The sequence below is a fragment of the Caenorhabditis briggsae genome (assembly GCF_000004555.2).
Source record: "Caenorhabditis briggsae complete genome, chrIV, whole genome shotgun sequence".
In the NCBI taxonomy this organism is placed as follows: Eukaryota; Metazoa; Nematoda; class Chromadorea; order Rhabditida; family Rhabditidae; genus Caenorhabditis; species Caenorhabditis briggsae.
The window spans coordinates 6,341,633-6,357,052 of record NC_013487.2 but is presented as its reverse complement, the minus strand read 5'-3'; the positions used below and the strand labels follow the sequence as shown (position 1 = coordinate 6,357,052).

The window sequence follows — 15,420 nt, the reverse complement described above, 5'->3', positions numbered from 1 at the left end:
GATCTGAGTCAGATCATCATCTGACTATGAGTAATTTTATTAAGCATGACTAGTTTTTTAGAATTCAAACTGGGGTTTTGAAACAGGAAATTTTGTTTAAAATCGACCTTTCCTAATTTAAAAAATTTCAGGTCCGCACAAAGCTGTCTTTAAATGCAGATAAGTTCAATTGAAATAATTGTTTAAATGGTAATATGAAGTCAACATAGTTGTGCATGTATATTGGTAAAACCAACTGTTTGAAACAGTGAAAGCTCGCCCAATTTACAAAAACCGCTAAAAGACAGAACTTTGAATATAACATTTCATTAAATCACCGGATTTGCTCTAATGAAAACCCACCCAAAGCACTTTGAGCTCAATTATCTTGGTTGCTATAACAGATATTAAAAAACGGATAACTCAAAAATACTGATGATAATGTGATAAATAATTTATCAGTTGAACATGTTTTTGATATCCTTTGGAGGAACCGAGATAATTGAGCTCAAATGCATGTATGGGGTGGGCTTCTATTAGAGCTTATACGTAAAATGGGACAGCTAAAATCAGTTCACAAAAATCAGTTCTTGTCAGTTCACATAATGTATTTTACAAAATACTAATATTTGGCCCACATAGTGCGGTCATTAAATTCACTTAAAAAAGTAGTCTGGATTTTATCACTTTTTTGGAACAGTGAATTTTGGTATCGTACTAAACCACAACTGAAAAAACAATCGCTGTTCTAAAACCAACTAATTTTTGAGTCATTGTCCAGCTATAAAAATATGAGAACTTGTATATCGTGGGAAGAGAACAACATGGTTGGTTTCCGTTGGAAAGGTAAATAAATGAATCATGTTCAGTGAACACTACATTTTTAGACAATAAGAGTGTTAATGATAAAAAATTCGGTCCTAGAAGGTAACAGAATAATAAGTAGAAATGTTGCTATGTTTATAACATTTGGGAAACTGTAAATTTTCAAAAAAAAACTAAAAGGAAGGAATGGAAATAATTTCAATAATGTCCGATTCAGATTACTGGTTTGAGTTTGATTATCCGTTTTGCCTAATGCCTGTTCTTTTCTGAAAAAACGAGCGAACCTCCCACTTTTGCTCAAAAATTCAACAAACACAAAGGCAAGAGGAAAACGGGAGAAAAAAAAGCGAATGAAATGGCAACAATTTCAATGAACAAAATGAACAAAACGGCTAGAGATGGAGAGATGCAGAGAGAAAGGGAAAAACGGGAGAAGAAACATTCGGGAGAGGAGGTTAATATTGCCTGCCATTTCACACTTTTTTCTGTCTGACAATCTTTTCGGTTTGAAGAGGAATGAGAAGAACGTTTGAATCTGACATAAAGAACAAATCATCATTATCAAACTTTCAAAGAGTTGTAATAAAAACTATGAAACAGTAATGTTATTTTTTTTGTATTTTTAAGATAACTTCCAAAGTAGAGAGTAGTACCAAATATAACTACACACAACACTCTAATATTATGCCACCCGCTTGCACGTTGAGCTCAATTATCTCGGTTTCTATGACATATATCAGACTTTTTTGATACCTCTTATAGAAATTGAGATAATTGAGCTCAAAGTGAAAGCATAGAGTGATCTTCTATTAAAGTTTATACGGTACATTTTGTTTTTTCTAGAGCCCAACCGCCGAGGGTCCAATTCGGTCGGACGCAAATCTTACATTTCTAGATTCAACACATTCCAGAAACTTGATAGTTTTTTGTCAAATCAGTGTTTAAAAAAGCTGTGCTTTAAAACTACCCTGCTTCCCACCTGCCCTCGGTTTTCTGGATAATTTCGAAATCTCGAAACCAGATGTGTCACCTCCTCCTCCTCCTCCTCCCACCTCCTAAATCCTAAACATCCCTCACCACTTCAAAATCGCTAACATGTGTCCTCTTCTCACTTTGTCGTGTGGTTTCTGTGTGAGAGGAGGTTGGTTTTGGCCGCTGAGGAACACAAACTACCAGGTGTTTCAATGAATTTTCGAAAGTTTTGATTTCGGGAAGTGAGGCACTGAATTAGTTAGGAAATGGGGAAATATAGAACGGAACGGAAGAAATGAGGAAGAAGAAGATGGATGAGGTGCACCAAGAAGTGATTAGGATGATGTACAGAAAACTTATTTCTTTGATTGATGGATTGGAGGACTGATGTGTATTGGTTCACAGAGTGGTGTTAAAGCAAAATTGAGATATGAGATATGGGAGTTTGGAAAATGTGGGTGGCAAATTTTTTAGTAGTTCAGATTGCAAATCTACCGTATTTGCTTTTGTAGAGCATACCATATAAGGACATTTTGAGCTCAATTCACCAATATTTTATCAGTTGATAGAGTTTTGATATTTTCTGAAGGAACCGAAATAATTGATCTCAAAGTTGACGGTCAGGGAGCCCTTCTATTACATGTTAGGCTTCTATTCGAGAAAATAGGTACATCTAACAAAATTAAAAACGTTTCAGACCACTCGAATGAGTCCATTCTTCAGAGTTTAAAAGTATTCTATCTTCACAAAATGTGGTTTTTTGTCTGGTTCATAAAATTAAACGAAGTTCGTGATGTCGTTAAATCGAAATTCTGGAAAAAAAAATTAAAAAAGGAGTTTTTACAGTTTTCGAAGCTATTGTCGAATTTAAAAAAAAAACTGGGACCTGAGAATTTGAAAATCTTCGCTTTTTTTATCTACGAGAGCGCGGCAAAAATGTAATATTTACTAAAAAAAAAATAATATTTACTAAAAATAAATACTTTCGCCTCGTTCGAGCTACTTTCGCAATTAAGTTCATTTTTTCGATGAAAAACAGATTCTAGAGATGCTAGCGATCATTTTCATACCAAGAAATCTAAATTTTGTCCATAAAATCCCACTAAATTCACAGAAATTTCGTTTCATACTGTAGTGATTTTTGGGCGAGACCCCGTAAATCGACACGGAGCCCGCGGGTTCAAGCGAGGGGGTCAGAAAGCGCGCCCCAGTAAATTTTTCAAAAATTCTCAATTCGCTGCCGAACTTCGTTGGCTGAGTATCCCAGTTTTAAACGATGAGCGAGAATACGCGCGTTGCAACCCGTTGATTTTTAAGAAATAGATCATGATCTAGTTCAAACCCGCGTTCATTTTAAAATTATTAAATTTCTTCTGGCCTACGAGTTTGCTGCTTTTTCTGACCCCCTCGCCTGAACCCAAGTGCGCCCGCGAAATTTTCCAGGTCCTAGTTTTTTTTAATCGACGTAAATTCGAACTTTCATTAACAAAAGTAATGAAACAGGAAGATTTTTTTTTCATTAAAACGATTATCTATAATATTTTTAGATTAAACAGATTTTATAAAAAAGTTAAATTTGGAATTTCTAGTAAATTTTTAAGAACGGAGCAAATATTGTATCAAATTTTTCCAGCATCCAATTACCATAAGTTCATATTAACCAAGATATAAAAACAGAGAAACAGAAGAAAATATGTTTAAATCAACATTTATGAAGTTTTTCAGGTGAGGCAAAAACCCCCCGCAAAACCTTTAGAAAAACGAAAAACCTCGCGAAAACTCTGGGGATGAACGAATCTGGGTGAAACTTTGTGGAAAACTGGAGAAAACTATTGGAAACAAATTGCCAATACCTGGGATCAAAATATCAACTTTAAAAATCTGGTTGGAATTTCAGAGTGATTCAAAACCTTACAAAAAAAAACTTATTCTATTCCACTCTAAACTGATATTAATTGTAAGAATCTTCAGGATACAAAAAGAAGAACTAGGCTTCCTCCAGAAAAGGAGTTCAGAGAACTCTGTGAAGGTTGCTAGGCGCGAAAAGCAGTATTTACGGCCCGTTGAACTCATTTAATATGCATCCGTCTGTCGCCTCTCTCCTCTTCGTTCTTGGGTTTTTCTCACATTTTACACTTTGGTCTCATTTTTGTAGGTTTTATTAGTATTTGTTAATGGTATCTAGAACTTTCCTGACTGGAGATCTAAAACTTTGGTCCGAAGGTTTGTAGAAGAAAATCTTGTCAGAAGATTTTTGTAGGAGAATCAAATCAAACCTCACGAATTATAAAATGAAACACGACAAAATTTAATTTGAGCCAATTTATAGTTAAAAAAACTCGAGAAGTCCAGACAGAGCAAAAAGCGGCTGAAAAAAAGAAAAGGTAGAGTGCACGACTAGTTAGTACAGCCCACAATATGTGGAAGTCTTTGCCAAGAAAACTCTTTTCTCTTTTTTTACGATGATGGGAAATGGACAATTTGTGGTCAGTTGGGGAGAGATGAAAGGATAAAAGCTGCTCTCTCCAGGATGTTCATTTTGTTTATTAGATGATGAAGAGAGGACAAAAAGTCGAGAAGAGGAAGACAAAGTATCGGATTTCGAATAGGGGATGGGAAGGTGTCCGGTGACTACAGAAAGGCAATTGTAACTGAAATAAAAGAGAAAGAAAGGAATGGAAAAATATTCAAATTGAATGCAAATTTAGATATTTATTTTGTTGCCACCAACCACCCAAAAATGGTCTCATCCAGAAGAAAAAGAGGAAAGAAGGAATCATGTAGAAATAGAGAAGAGTGATAAGAGAACGAGAGGGAATCACAGCAGGGCGAAGTGATGAAAAGGTAGATGATGCCTTATGCAAGAGAGCATGAAAATTAGAGAGACGACAGACACTATAAAAGAAGACGCAGGAAGTACGAGATGGAGGTGTGTAATCAGTTCGAACCGCTGTTGCTGGCTGGATAGACGCAATGTCCATTCATCCGGCCACACGAAGCGGTCGAATTGAGGGAGATAGTGGAGGAATCAGAGAGACGAGACTGATTGCATCGGATCTTCTCCCGATTATTTCTCTATGTATAGATCTCTCGAATTCACATTGTATTTCTTTAGGGGTCATTCTGGGTTCCGAAGCCTTGGGGGGTAGTAAAAAAGTGAACGACTTTTTGTCGGGAATTCGACTTGGATTTTGTAGATAAGGAAAGCAGTCAAGGTCGGATTGTTTTGTACTTTGACTAGTTTTCTTCATAGAAAAATACCGATTTTATTGAAATGGTAAATTTTGAAAATGGAAGTTTTGTGAGCTAAGATCCAAGAATGAATTTTTCTGTTTTGTGAACTTTGAAATTCAAAATTACATCCACTCGTGTGATAGTGTTTAACCTGTAATAGAAGGGCCCTCACACTGTCAAATTTGAGCGAATTTATCTCGGTTCATACGAGAGATATCAAAAAGTTGTCAACTGACAGAACCTTTGTCATGATAACAGCAATATTTTATCAGTTGACTACTTTTTTATACGTTTTATGGGAACCGAGATAAATTGGCTCAAATTTAAAAGTTAGGGGCTCTTTTATTACGGTATCCAAAAATTGAAAGCGAACTATCCGAAATTCCAAAAAATCAACAGGAAATAAATGATTTGAAGATATTTCGAAATTAAAAAAAAATTATTTGCATAAAATCAAAAAAAATTGTTTAAAGCAGATTTTATGTCTCAGCGTTGTGATATGATTTTCAGATATTATTCTAGTCTGATAGCCTATTTTTCTCGAATTTTCGACTTTTGAAATTTTTCTAGGGCAAGGTTCCAAATATTCTTCTACTGTGAGTCATCCTCGATTATCCCTAATACACTCAAACTTCGAAAGTCAAGAATTTCGCAACAAAAGTTTGAAAAAACCGACAGTATTTCCGCCAAAAAAGGCGGACAGACTTCTACAGGTGTTTTGTTTACACGGCCACAAAATCGAGAATAGTCGAAAAAGAGGAGGAAAAGTAGTATTTAGGGTGGAAGAGAACTGGTTTGATGAGTGGGAAATGAGTGGAGAAATCAACTTTGTTCAAAAAAAAAGGTTTGTTTGATTTATGTGGTTCCAGGGGTTCTGGGTTTTGATTCAAAGTGTTTGATCTATAACCATACATGGACGATTTTGGTAAATCCCAACAAAATTTCCGCGACCTGATTTTAGATTTTCAAAACCAAATTTGGGAGATTGAAGTTCATGAAAATTAGTTTTATCCAGAATTTATAACCGAATTGAACGGCAAAAAGTCAAAATGAGGAGCCTCAATGGGTCAGAGAATCGTACAGTTTGGTCAAATAAACAAATCGGGGAAGAGCAAATAAAATTGTAGGTGAATGTTGTGACAGAAGGTTGGAAAGAGGAGAGGTTGGGAGTCCAAACAAGTCGAGTGGTTAGACTTTCATGATAACAGAGTGTTTATTCACTCTGATGAGATGGATAAAATAGGAAAGAAGAGAGAGATCAGGAACAAAATGTGGTTGGAAGGGAATTCTCAAAAGAATGGAAATTTTTGGATTTTTGAAAAAAAGGATTCTGGATAGATAAACTTTTCTGCGCACATGCGCAGTGTGTGTTTTTCAAAAGAAATTTTTAAATAATGGCCTAACTTTTGCAAGCTGAGTTTTCTAGGCCACCACGTTTTATGACCTAGAAGTGACCTGAAATTCTTCAAGTGAGTTTTTAAGGTCATTTTAACATGATGGGCTAACATTCACAAGCTGAGCTTTCCAGGTAATCATGTTGAATGCCTAATGAAGGTCTGATATTTTTTGGTATGTTATCTAGGACAATTACCATAATGGCCTAGAAAACACAACATGCAAAAGTTAGGCCACCATGTTAAAATGACCTAGAAAACAGATCAGGTTAATATCATGTCATTTCTAGGTCATAAATGTTGGTGACTTGGAAAATTCAACTTACAAATGTTAGGCCACCATGTTGAAGTGGCATAAAAAACAGATCGGGCACATACCAGGCCATTTTAAGGCCATAAAAGTTGGTGGCCTAAAAAGTCATTTTGAAAAAGTTAAGAAAAAGTTAGGCTAGTATGTTCAACAACCTAAAATACACCAGGTAAATATGAGATCATTTCTAGGTCATAAAAACTGGTGACCTGAAAAAATCTACTTGCAAAAGTTAGGCCACCATGTTAAATGGGTTAGGAAACACACCATTAATGGACCATGAACTTCGATAGCTTAAAAATCATGTTGAGAAAGTTAGGCATCTCTATTCCTTACATGAGTGTGTGACTTTTGACATCGGTCAAAAAATTTTCGAGATTTTTTAAAAAAGTCGTTCGAACATATTCAACGAGAAGAATTCACTATTCATGTACTGTTCATGCGAAATATTCGGAGTACAAAAAGATTTGGCAACAAGACATGTTTATGAGATTCTCTGAAACTTCATCTCGGGTAATTCTCAGGGAGTTACCCGTCGAAAACGGGAGTTACCCGTCCCTTTTGGGAGGATCCCATCGGTTCATGACTCCCATATTGCTTGGGTAACTCCCATTTGGACTGGGTAACTCCCAAACAAGTAACACCCACCCCTCCTCAGATCGGCCCCAAACCTCTCTCGAGAATTACCTGAGATAGAACTCTAAACTCAAAAATATAGAGGTAATTCCTCCTCCTGCACTTGCCGATTTTTGCGGTAAAATGAAGTGGGCTGAAGGTCGTTTTCGGAAAAAAAGGGAGGAGGAATATGTTTGATTGTTATTGTTCGGCACCGAAAGAAAAATGACAGAGGCGGGGGGAAAAGTAATAGGGATCGTGTGTCTAATTGGAGGAAATGACGATGAGGAGGATGAGGATGAATAGGGAACGGAAAAGAAAATGTTTATGATGAACGCAGTATTTTGATGGGGTAATGGAGAGAATTATGTGTGTGGAGAAAGAAGTGAAATGGCTTGGAACAAGTTACTTGGGGACGGGGACGTGGAGCAAGACAGAAAAGCAATACGACTTGGGAAAGACAGAAAAATTTTGAAGAAATTCATTAATTTATTGTCTTTGCTATTTGTTTTCTGTTTTTCTCCGGTTTTTCCTCAATATTTCTTCATTTTTCAGTTGAAATTTCTGCACAAATTTATAAAAAAATACGTTGAGTTACTGTAGAAGAGAAACTGTGCGACTCGCATTGCGGACATTACATGACAACTTACGACTTTATTTGCGCGCGCTTTCTCAAACCTATTTGAATTTTGAGCCTACGCCCGGCTTTAACTCAACTTTTGTCGAAATTTTGCAATATTTTTCCGTAAAATGAACAGTCTTCAACTTTCAAATGCTTTCTTGATCTCTCCCACCAGCGCCATCCTCTTTTTTCGTTGTTTTTGGCTTCTCGCGCTCCGTTTTTTCTCTCATTTTTCTTCATTTTTCCAGCAATTTCATTCAATTCACACACAATTCAAATTCTCAATCAATTGTTCATATTATTTTGCAGGTAAAATGGAGAAGAACGAGAAGAACGGAGTGTTTTCGCGAGTGAGATCGCGCTGGAGGAGCATATTCTCAAAGGTTCTAGTCGCTTCGAAAACCTTATTTTTCCGCGGAAAAATAAGCAATTTCCTAGATTTCAGAAAGCGAATCCAGTGAAACTCCGCGATTGTAATCGTCTCACTTTCGAACGCATCCTCTCCGATCCCGACGAGCCAATCGGTACTATCGTCGCGCAAGCAACAGTCAATCCGATAGAGTTGCCGAACGGCGCTGGAATTGCACTCATTCAAGAGACGACAATTTACGACGAGGATTGTCATTTTGCCATTGATAAGCCATCGTCATCAACGATCACTCGAAACACTTCGAGTCTCAGTCGTCGCTTCAGAAGGCTTTCTTCTGGCGACTTGAACGTTATTCGAAGGATGACAGAGGAAATCGACTTTGATCTGAAGGTAGATGTTTTTTTTTGTTGCTGCGCTTCATTTCCAACGTCTCGAAAGTTTCAGAACGTCATCTACGACGGAAACGAGATCACTGGCGAACCGGACCATGAGAACGGGAACGATCGTGCTTGTTTCAAGCCGGGACCCGACCATCCTATTGGTGAGTCGATAATTATTGGTTTTTAATTCACAAATAAACGTTTTCAGACCAGCAAATGTTGTTCTTGAAACAGTGCATAAAAAAAGTGGACACACGTCCTCCGAACATGTACTACTTGACGAATGGGTGGTCCGTTGACAATTTCGAAGCTCTCTTCAAGTATATGATTCGAACAAGTGAGGATTGCTCCCGTGACACTCTTCTGAGCATTGAATTGCGAGATGTCGTCGTCTCTCTTCGATGGCTGCTTGCTATGATTGAAGACTACGCATCATTCAAAGGTGTCGCTGTTCATAAGGACTACGTGTACGCTACTGTTCATTCGAAGAAGCCGTCACTCGAAAGGAAGCTTCGTGGAGCTATCGATCAGTTCGTCGAGGTTGAAACGAAAGTGCGCCGTGCCAAAATTTCCTACACATCGACGGTGACTATCAGCTCTCCACACACTCCTCACGTGTCCGTTGTCGTTAGATTTTGTTGTCAGAAGCCCGTTGCGGTAGTCAGAGGAACTGGTTTCAAACAAGTTGTAAGTTAACTATCTGTTTTCGTTATATATGACAAAGATATTTTCAGTCCGTGCAAGTGGATCAAATCACTGGTCACCGAGCTGTTACACCTGCTCTCGACAAACCAAACGGTGGAATTGGTTGCGAATGCGTCGAGATTCCAGCCGACGAAGAACCACCGGCACCACGACAGCCACCTCCAGTCACTACAATCATCACGAATCATCAGTCTCTCGTTGAGGAGGAAGAAGTTCCATTGCAGCTGTCGTATCATGTGAACGCGCTGACTGGGGAAACCCTCGTGGATTGTGATGTGGAAAACGATGAAACAGATGTCACAGTGAGCAATCTTAAAACGAAAAATAGGACATCATCTATATTTTCAGAGTGATTCCACTCAGGACAACGACATGCACGAGTTTGTCGAAATGTTTCCCGTTCTTCTGGAGTTGTTCGAAAAGGCTGGAATCACAGATGATGTCGTGAAGAATGAAGATGATCATGAAGTCGACACTGAGATGCCAGTGCTAAATTCCAGATTTCCAAGAAAGAAATTGTCGTTCTTCGAGGGTGTGACAATGTCATCTGATGGTTGTGAAGATACTCGATCGATGAGCGATTCTTCCGCCACGGACTCAGTGCAACTCACAGATTCTTCGGACTTTGATTCGTCTGATTCTGAAGGAGAACAATCGGATGTCGAAGCGGATCCTTCTGAAGGTTGTGATGAAAAAGAAGACGTTCAAGAAGAAAACGACGTCGTATCTGTGACCACCGAGGAGAAGATTGAGGAGACACCAAAGGATGACTGAATCATCTCGTTTTTCGTGTTTTTCCTCCCTTTCTACTGGATTATTGTTATAAAGTAATCCCCCCTCATCGTTTTTCTATTGTACTATGCTTAAAGTTGCCAATTTATATGTAATTTCTAACCCTAATAGTGTCTCTATTTGCTTCCCATTGTCCCTCCCCCACACATCTCTTTTTATTTTTCTCTAATTTTCGTGTACCACGGGTACTTATCGGTTCATAAATTCCTCCCTCCCATTCCCCAAACATAATTCATACATTCCACCCCCAATCTTTTTTTGCACACGGTTCCCACATACCATTCGTTGATAATTAACTAATTATATTCTTCCCTCTTTTCATCTTGCTCTTTTTTCTGTTAAGTATAAAATTTTTATGAACCCTTGTCGTTATAACTGCTTCAATGATAGCTCAGTTAGCACTGAGCGGCACTGAGTCTGCTTCATAGTTCTCTGCTCCCAGTTGTGTTCGTTCGCCCATTTTTCAGAAGTTATCTCCTTCACGACTCCAACAGACAACGTCACTAATCTTGTTTGACTAGGTAGTGCGAGTAGTACGGTATGAGACAACAAAGAGAAGGTGTCACGACACGCAACGCAGCTGTGATGCGTTCCTTGTCCAATCGAACGCATCCAATTGATTTGTGAGATTCTATTGACTTTCCCTCTTCTGATCTAGTTAGAACGTCTTTTAGAATCCACGTAAAAGTGAGTAGGCTAGCATGCAAAAACCTAAAAATTTACGGTTTCCTGTTCTAAAACTTCCATCTGTTGTACGATGTCATCTTTTAAGACATCTGGATCCGATTGAACTGTAAGGTTTCTTTTATTTTGTTCATGTTTTTTAGTATTAAAATATACATTTATTCTCGATTTTATATTGATGGATTGAACTTTAAGTTTACAAAACATTCCGTAGTTTTAGCCTCTCTATTCAACCATATATTTGTTCTTTACAGCCTGGAGATTTCGCTACTCTCAAGAGTAAGTCAGAAGTGTGTACGAGCAGCAATCCCAAGAAACCAAATACAAATTCGAGCAAACTTTTCTTACATGCCAGCAGTGTTGGTTCATCCTGGCGGTCAAAAGTTCTTATTGAGGCAGAATTCTAATGTAATAGATTTGAGTTACATGAAAGGAAGAAATGCTTATTTAGAGAAGAGAAACGAGCTTTATGAATGTGAGAATAACATAGAAAGAATGAGAATTACTTGGATTTAAATATGGTCCGACTTCTTGTGTCAAACGTTCAACTGTGTACTGTATTCGATTTGTATTCATCCCCAGTACTGTATTGGCAGCGTTTCATTGATTTTAAACTGGCTTAACAGACGTCAACAATCTATTGACAACTTCTTTTTTTCGGGGGAAGAGGTAGTTGACGATGAACTTTCTCTTGCCCTCAAAACCTGCAGAGTGAATCACTATCTCCGTGTTTCAACGAGGATAGCTTCTAATAGTATCAAGCTTCTAAATCCAATCATTGCAACTGACTATATCGAAATCGTAGGAGTTCCATCAGTTAGTTGGATGTCTATTGATAACTTAATTTTGTTTGATTGTGTCCACATTGATTTGGCAGGCTTCATGTTCAGTGAAATTGACTTGAATCGATATTTGAAATCTTGGATTAATCGATGCAATCCCAGAATGGACTTTCTAAAAGCATACGGGTATTTCATCGATTTAGAAGAAGCTCTACGCGATATCGATAAACCAAACGTTTCACCACCCAAGAGATTTTATACGCAGTAAGTTGAATTTTTTTGTGAACAGTCTTTTTTCTCTAGCTCTGATTTCAGTGATAATCTATGTCGACCGTTTGACGCGGAGGGAGGAATCACAATTCGTCGCAATAATAAAGATTTGGGAACTATCAAATTAGAGTTCGCCGAAACTCCGTATTCGATACCACCAATAAGTTATTTCTTTACCTTTGTGGTGTGGACTTCAAATTAGAATGACACCCCCTCTGAACCATTTTGTTTCGGTTTCTTTTGCTTTTTCACGATACACCTATCAATAAAGTCACCTGCTCAAGTATTGAATATTCTGACAATGATAAGCTTCAACAGAAGAGTTGCTAAGAGGATCGTTAGGAAGACAAATGATGATTTCCTACTTCTTTTTATTTGCTATTTTTGCTTATAGTAAAGCATGAAGCAAAACAGAACCCAGGCTCGTTATAAAATTTTACTTCGCAAGATGTTTAAGACAAAAATTGAATCACTGTTGATAATAGTTATAACAGTTTCCATACTGATCTTGATAATAGTGCTGCTGTTGTTGTTGTTGCTGATACTGCTGTTGTTGTTGCTGTTGTTGGTGTGGTTGCTGATGCTGCTGCTGTTTCTGTTGTCGTGGTTATTGATCGAATTGTTGATTTGCATTGGGACGATTTTGACGCATTTGACCGGTCTGGTTAGTGTTTGGACCGTTGCAGACACATGCATCATCCCGAACCTTCCCAAGACATTTATAGCATTTTTCCGGGTGATAAATCCCGAAGTGAGATTGAATTGTATGTCTAAAAATGATTCAGATCAGTTAATTTTTTTCGGGTAGGTTACCTCTCTAGACTGTGCTTGTCAAATGGGCAACCGATTCTACAAATTTTTGATGTTTCCTGAAAAAGTTTCATCAAATTCTTCCAACCGATTTGCTCGTCAGCTGTCACAGATACATCACCTGAAACACATATTACACACCGAACATATTGGCTCGACTCACTCTTCACTTGGAATTCGATTTTTTCCGAATCGAAATATTGATCATTTTTCGCTTGGCTTTCGTTTCTAGTTGATATTAATTCCTCCCAATCTGAAATTGAAAAAAAAAAACACTTTTTTGTCTGGGATCGTCCTATAAAATTACCTTCTGGACTCATGGCAACGCAAGACAAGTAGAAGACGAAGAATCCGTCGTCTGAAATTATATTATAATTTTATGTACCTTTTGAAAGAATCCAAAATTTCATAGACATGAGTAGTATAGTAATGGAGGATTATAGTACCGTTTCCGTTTTTCACCATTTTTTGAAATCTCCATTTTCACCCATATTTCCACACTTTCTCTTCTGTTTCCTTAAATTAACAAGACAATTAGCTGAAAAACACCCATTTTAGGCGAGCACGAAAATCGTACTCCGAGTACGAAAATAATACCACTTTTTTCAACCTCTCAAAACAGTCAATTTTCACCCCAACTGATAACAAATTCTTTACACTTAAACACTTTTTCAACTCTCTTATCAAATTTGGTCTGATATCAGAATGGTAGAGTGACTGTCTGATAATCACAACGCCCGAGTTCAACCCCCACACGATATCTGCGATTCACGATATCTGCGATTCACGATATCTGCGATTATCCAGTTAATGAAGGCGAAAATATGCAAATGAAGGTGAAATATGCAAGAAAAAGTCGACCGTCGGAGCGAAAAAATTTCCTCATTAAAAATATGCAAAAAAAATCGGTCGTCGGAGTGAAAAAAATCAGTCATCGGAGGGAAGGGAAAAAACGGTGAAACATCAGTGATCGGAGGGAAAATGCTCTGTACGACAACGACATTGTTATCAATTCATTACCATTATTTCGTTTTTATTAAATGTTGAACAATGATTTGAAGCCTTTGACCAATTGACCAATGTAGATTTATTACATTTATCAGAAAAATTACAAATCAAAAACTTTATTATGAGAGATAGTTTACCAATACAACGAGAATAAGTAGTTTTTAGGTTTGATCCGTTTCCATTTTTCTTCGTTTAAAAGATTCCACTTCTGTGTCCCTTTGATCCTCTTCTTCCCGTTTTCGTTTTCTGATCGCTCTAGAAATTCTTTTTCTTTCTTTTCGAGTCTCAATTTTATCATCATTTCGTCTTCTACGTGCATTTATTAAATCTACTTCCGCATTTCTCGCTGTTATAAGTTTCCGGACCACCCCGGCTTGTTTGTCAATCTGAAACAAAAGAAAACAAAAAAAAGTATTTTCGAACAACAAACACACCTTGATGTCCATGGCTTCAATTCGATTTGCTTCACCTGTTCTTCGATGAAATTCTTGTGCTTGTTGGGCTGACCAATCGTCTTCGTTCTGACTAGCACTTCTAGGAACAGCATGTTCTAATGGAGTCAACTGAGCGGCAATCGAAGGATCACTTATAACACCACTCATTCTTCTGAAATGAAGTTAATTAGATGTATAAAATATGCAAGAAAAACTCGGTCGGCAAAACGGAAAAAAAATTGTCAAACAAAAACGGAAAGAAAGCATGCCCCCCCGATAAGCCATTGTCCTTTCCCGACAAGAGCGTGGGAAGTAAGTTGTAATTAAGCAGTCAATCGAATTGTTATCAGTAGTTTTCATTCACCGCCCTCTTCCCTCCCACACAAAAATTTCGTTCGCTTACATTTTCCATTTCTAAATGAACATCGAAATATACTGTCTAAAATGCAAAACGCATACAATCACTTCAAACATTATACATTTAATGTCCAAAAATAATAAACAAATGATCAAAGGAACATGTGGAAACTGTGGTACAACTAAATGTAAAATAGCTCCAAGCTCGAAAATTGGAGGCTCCGTCAAGTCGTCTATAAAATCAAAAGCAATTCTCGAGGAAGCGTTTTACAATCCTGAAACTGGGTTCTGTGGTATCAACGAACTGCAAAGAAAAACCAAAAGACCAATCAAAGAAGTGAAACAATTTCTCAATGAGCAAGATGTTTACACTCTTCACAAACCCGCAAGAAAGAACTATCAAACCGAAAGAGTTTATATTCACAACATTGATGAACAGTGGCAATCTGATCTTGTTGAAATGATTCCATATGCGGCTGAAAATGATGATTTTAGATATCTCCTGACAGTTATAGATTGTTTCAGCAAGTATGCGTGGGTTGTTCCTCTGAAATCTAAAACTGGAAAAGAAACTGCAGCCGCTTTGGAGACTATTTTCAAAGAGAGAAAACCTCAAAAAATGCAGACTGATAATGGAAAAGAATATTACAACAAAGAAATGAAGGTTCTTTTTAAAAGTTTAGATATCCATCACTTTTCAACCTACTCTGACAAGAAAGCTTCTATCATAGAAAGGTTCAATAGAACTCTCAAAGAAAAGATGTGGAAAATTTTCACTCATCAAGGTAATCACAAATGGATAGATATTTTAGATAAATTAGTTCAAGGATATAATAATCATTATCATCGCAGTATAAAAATGACACCCATCGAAGCA

At 37.4% G+C, this 15,420-nt stretch overlaps 3 protein-coding genes across 3 annotated transcripts; 2 read left to right on the top strand and 1 right to left on the bottom strand.

The window, feature by feature from the left end:
* Positions 1-8,265: 8,265 nt before the first annotated feature.
* Positions 8,266-10,180, top strand: CBG19851 (the record flags this gene model as incomplete). Its single annotated transcript, XM_002633775.1, has 6 exons — positions 8,266-8,334; positions 8,397-8,711; positions 8,766-8,862; positions 8,910-9,388; positions 9,436-9,708; positions 9,755-10,180. 6 exons carry the CDS (start codon positions 8,266-8,268, stop codon positions 10,178-10,180), a joined length of 1,659 nt encoding a protein of 552 aa, XP_002633821.1.
* A 1,527-nt stretch (positions 10,181-11,707) lies between these two features.
* On the top strand, positions 11,708-12,136 carry CBG19852 (the record flags this gene model as incomplete). The annotated part of the gene is made up of 2 exons (XM_002633776.2): positions 11,708-11,928; positions 11,980-12,136. The coding sequence occupies 2 exons, from the start codon at positions 11,708-11,710 to the stop codon at positions 12,134-12,136; spliced, it is 378 nt and encodes a 125-aa protein (XP_002633822.2).
* Positions 12,137-13,913: 1,777 nt separating this feature from the next.
* CBG26405 lies at positions 13,914-14,354 on the bottom strand (the record flags this gene model as incomplete). Its single annotated transcript, XM_045235340.1, has 2 exons — positions 13,914-14,138; positions 14,187-14,354. 2 exons carry the CDS (start codon positions 14,352-14,354, stop codon positions 13,914-13,916), a joined length of 393 nt encoding a protein of 130 aa, XP_045100276.1.
* Between the last annotated feature and the right edge of the window lie 1,066 nt (positions 14,355-15,420).